Raw genomic sequence first — 4345 nt, 5'->3', positions numbered from 1 at the left:
TGATAATTGACAATTGCCAATTGACAGAAAAAGTCACAAAATTGACCTTAGGCACAAAATTTGTAAGAAAAAGTAAAGTTGGTCATGGCCAACTTGCAAGCATAAATCACGATTGCCTTCTTAGGCAGAAAACCAGGGAGGCACCATGGGTAACTCACCAGTCGAGAGACCTGTTCTGGGAATTGTTTCCTTGAGTCTGCATGCTGATTATAAAGAGAATTATGGGAAAACGTCAAGTTCCAGGGATACTTCAGCAAAATAAATGGTTGCTGTCTCATTTTCAAGGTTGGTCAATAACTCATTATTTAGAGAAGTGAATGAACAAGCAGATGCACTATCAAAGTTACCTTTCGACTCTCCAGCATCAATTAATATTGTCACCCACCCAGGAAGAGAGGCGATTTACAGATCCATCAGATGCTTCTTGGACTCGATCAGAGCATGTCTCTCTTCTTCAATCCAACGGCAGGCAACAACTGAATTCGAAAAACATTCAAGAAAAAAAATAAAAGAACTTTCAGTGGAGCCGCCATGGTAGGTACTAGCCCGCTTTCTGTGGCTGTTCTGCCACTCCTTAGTACCGCGGATTGCAAGAAGCCTGTGGCTGATCTGCCACTCCTTAGTACGTCGGATTGCAAAAAGGCAGAGTAGATAATGTAGCAAGACTTTAAATATGTTTTGTCTCAAATGATCTCTTAACTTGCAAGCTGTTATTCAATTGATAATTTCATTAAAGATTGAACCGATTTTTTTCAAGTTCTGCAATTTCCTCCCTAGTTCTTCCAATCGAAGACATGTTTTCTTGGTAAATGTTGGAAAGTCTACGAGGTTGAAGGTCTTCGGTGACTTGCAGAAAGGCCAGTCAATGACGTGTTTGATGTAAGGCCAGTCAAAGACGTGTTGATGTGTGCTCTGGATAAACTGTGCTCCACAAACTTGTACCGATTGGAGAGACCTGCTGCCGAAGGTTTTGTAAAGCCAGTCAAAGTCGTGTTTGATGTGCTCCACAAAAGTTGTACTGATTGGTCAAGCCCAACTTACAAGCATAAATCATGATTGGAGAGAGTCCAACTTGCAAAGTATAAATCACGATTGGAGTGAATCCGAATATAAGAATTTTCTGTGGACACTGGTGTGTTGAAGCTTCCTCAGGCAGAAAACCAGGGAGGCACCATGGGTAACTCACCAGTCGAAAGACCTGTTCTCGGAATTGTTTCCTTGTGTCTGATCTTCAGTTGGGTGGTACTCTGCGTAGGCGGGAAATGCCACGATGGAGAGAGAGGCGCCCTTACCAAGTTCAGAAACGGTTTGAACGATCCCCTGAACAGGCTATCCTCATGGGGTAATCATTCTGATTGTTGCAGATGGAGAGGGATTGCTTGCGACAAGAAAACTGGGTACGTAACCAAACTTGACCTCCGAAATCCATATCCAATTTGGCTCGAGACTGGTGAAGTGTCAGGTCATGGCTACCTGAATTTGAGCGGTGGACTGGATCTAAGTTTACTGGAACTGAAACATCTAAGGTATGTAGACTTGAGTTTGAACAGTTTTGAAGGCAATTCCATCCCAGCTTTTTTAGGTTCTTTGAGTGAGCTACAGTATTTGAACCTATCCAAAGCTGGTTTCCGAGGAAACATTCCTCCCCAGCTTGGGAATCTCTCCAAACTTGAATATTTGGATGTTTCTTCATATTCTGACTTGGCCATTGACAGCCTTCAGTGGTTGGGGAACATGCGCAATTTAAGATACCTGGACATGACTTATGTCAATCTTGAGAGAGCAGGTGAACATTGGCTTCACATGATAAACCAGCTTCCTTTACTTCAAAAGTTACGTTGTGAAGGCTGTCATCTAACTAATCTTCCTCCAACTCTTTCATTCATTAATTTCACATCTATTGCTGTGCTTGACCTCTCACATAATAGCTTTCAGTCCACTATTCCATATTGGATAGCTAATCTAAGTCACCTTGTGTCATTAGATCTTTCGTGGAACGAATTATATGGAGAAATCCCTATGTCCATAGGGAACATTACCTCACTTGTTGTACTCGATTTGTCACGGAATCGAATTAATGGTAGCATTCCAGAAAGTATAAACAATCTCCACCAATTGGAACTTTTGGATTTGTCTTACAACAACATAGATGGGGGGGGGGGGCAATTCTGGATAAGTTATGTCAACTAAAGAAGCTCAAAGTTTTTTCTCTCGCTGAATGCAATCTTAGAGGTACTATCCCTGCATGTTTGGGAGAATTTTCTTCGCTTGAGGTAATAAATCTTTGGTCAAATCAGTTGGATGGAGCTATTCCAGACAGTCTAGGACAGCTAGCTCAATTAAGTGAGCTTCATATAAGAAACAATTCTTTATCAGGTACTCTGTCCGAGGTTCATTGCAAATATTTGAGTAACTTGTCAGTTCTAGACCTGTCTTACAACTTTCTAACACTTCAGTTTAAGGAAGACTGGTCACCTCCATTTCAACTGAGAACGATCAGGTTGAGTTCATGTCACTTGGTGCCACAATTTCCTGCTTGGTTGAAAACTCAGAAACATTTATTATTGTTGGATATCTCTAATGCAAATATTTCAGGCAATATACCCGAATGGTTTTGGGATATTAGTCCCCGAATCTTGAATCTTTCAAGGAATATGATAGAGGCAAAGCTGCCAAACCCTTTGAAGGTGGCACAAGGTGCAATGGTGGATTTGAGTTATAACTTATTCTGGGGACCGAGCATGTTAGATGATGTTTCATTTGTTGATATCTCCAACAACAAATTTTCTGGACCGCTTCCACAACACATATCTCAAGCATTCCCTGGTTTGCAATTCTTCTATGCTTCAAACAACCAAATATCTGGTACTATTCCCATGTCAATTGGAGAAATGGACTTAATGCTTTTTCTCGACTTGTCAAAGAACAATTTGAGAGGTAGTATTCCCCAACGATTGGCAATTGCAAACAACTGATTGTGCTTGACCTGCGTGAGAATTTTCTGCAAGGAGAGATACCAGAGACTATTGGTTCCCTTAATTCGCTCAAATATTTGCACATGGAGAAGAATAATCTATCAGGACAGATCCCATATTCGATATACAACGGTTTGAATTTGGAAACTATTGACCTTGGTGAGAATAGATTATTTGGAAATATTCCTGCAAGGATTGGTAATTTTTCTCGTCTAAGAAAACTCCGGTTGCGATCTAACTTACTATCTGGGAAAATTCCACCTCAACTCGCACAAGCTCAATCTCTGCATGTCCTGGATTTAGCACACAACAATCTCACGGGTTTAATTCCTCCAAGTTTCGGTAAGATGTTTGCCAATGCAAACCAAGATCAAGATATTATGGAAGAGATTCTTATTCTAAGGGATGATATACAAGTGGATATGGGCTATTATAGGGACAATCTATTTGTGTTAAGAAAAGGTCAAATGCAAGAATATAAGAGCACACTCTACCTTGTTACAAGTCTAGATCTTTCCAATAATAATTTGGAAGGTAAGATCCCAGAAGAGTTAACAGACAATTCAGATCTTCTCTTATTGAACTTGGCTCATAATCATTTAACAGGGAATATACCGACAAATATTAGTAACTTGAGTTTGTTGGAGTCACTTGATTTATCAAGTAACCAGCTCTCTGGTTCAATCCCTCAAAGTCTGTCATTTCTCACTTCATTGAGTTACTTGAACTTGTCCTATAATAATTTGTCTGGGAGAATTCCATCTGGTCCACAACTGCAAGCCCTAGACTACCCATCAATTTATTGGGGTAACCCTGATTTGTGTGGGCCTCCTCTTACAGACATGTGCCCTGGAGATAACCGCAATCGAGCTGGTGAAGGTATTGGTGATGAAGGACAAGAAAATGAAAATGATGGAAATGAAGAAACTGACATGCTATGGGTTTATTCTAGCATTGCCCCAGGATTTGCAGTGGGATTTTCTGGAGTGTTGTTGATTCTGATGTTTAAAGAGTCTTGGAGGCTTTCCTTTTTCCAGTTTGCGGACTCTTTGTCAACTAAGCTTTCTTTACATGCACGATAGTGAAATGAGAGGTAAATTTACATGGATAGATATATTTATTCACGAGTAAATAAAGAAAGGTGTGTTTGGACTTTTGAAGATGGTAGCATTTTTCATCTGAGTTCTTTATTTTAGAGAGAATTGTGGCAATAAAGTCTATGTGATTGTAGAGCTCCTAAGTGAAGCTTATGTGTGGGATTTGCTTTGTTTGATTGTATTTAGCAAAGTTGAACTTGTAATACATTGATCTCTATTGTATATATTAGAAAAGAATGAAGTCTAAGGAGAGTTATATCTTCTATTGTACTT

At 39.9% G+C, this 4345-nt stretch overlaps 1 protein-coding gene across 1 annotated transcript; it reads left to right on the top strand.

The window, feature by feature from the left end:
* The first annotated feature begins 531 nt into the window (after positions 1-531).
* Positions 532-4076, top strand: LOC137938488 (receptor-like protein EIX1). Its single transcript, XM_068783440.1, has 4 exons — positions 532-647; positions 1365-2136; positions 2169-2937; positions 3009-4076. Exons 1-4 carry the CDS (start codon positions 532-534, stop codon positions 4055-4057), a joined length of 2706 nt encoding a protein of 901 aa, XP_068639541.1. The 3' UTR covers positions 4058-4076.
* Positions 4077-4345: the final 269 nt, after the last annotated feature.

This window comes from Aristolochia californica, unplaced genomic scaffold (assembly GCF_029961685.1).
Source record: "Aristolochia californica isolate CCGP_79_NKW_82.1479 unplaced genomic scaffold, dmAriCali1.0.hap1 SCAF_8, whole genome shotgun sequence".
Classification (NCBI taxonomy): domain Eukaryota; kingdom Viridiplantae; phylum Streptophyta; class Magnoliopsida; order Piperales; family Aristolochiaceae; genus Aristolochia; species Aristolochia californica.
Note: the sequence above shows the minus strand (reverse complement) of the source record. Positions and strands in the feature narration are given on the sequence as shown.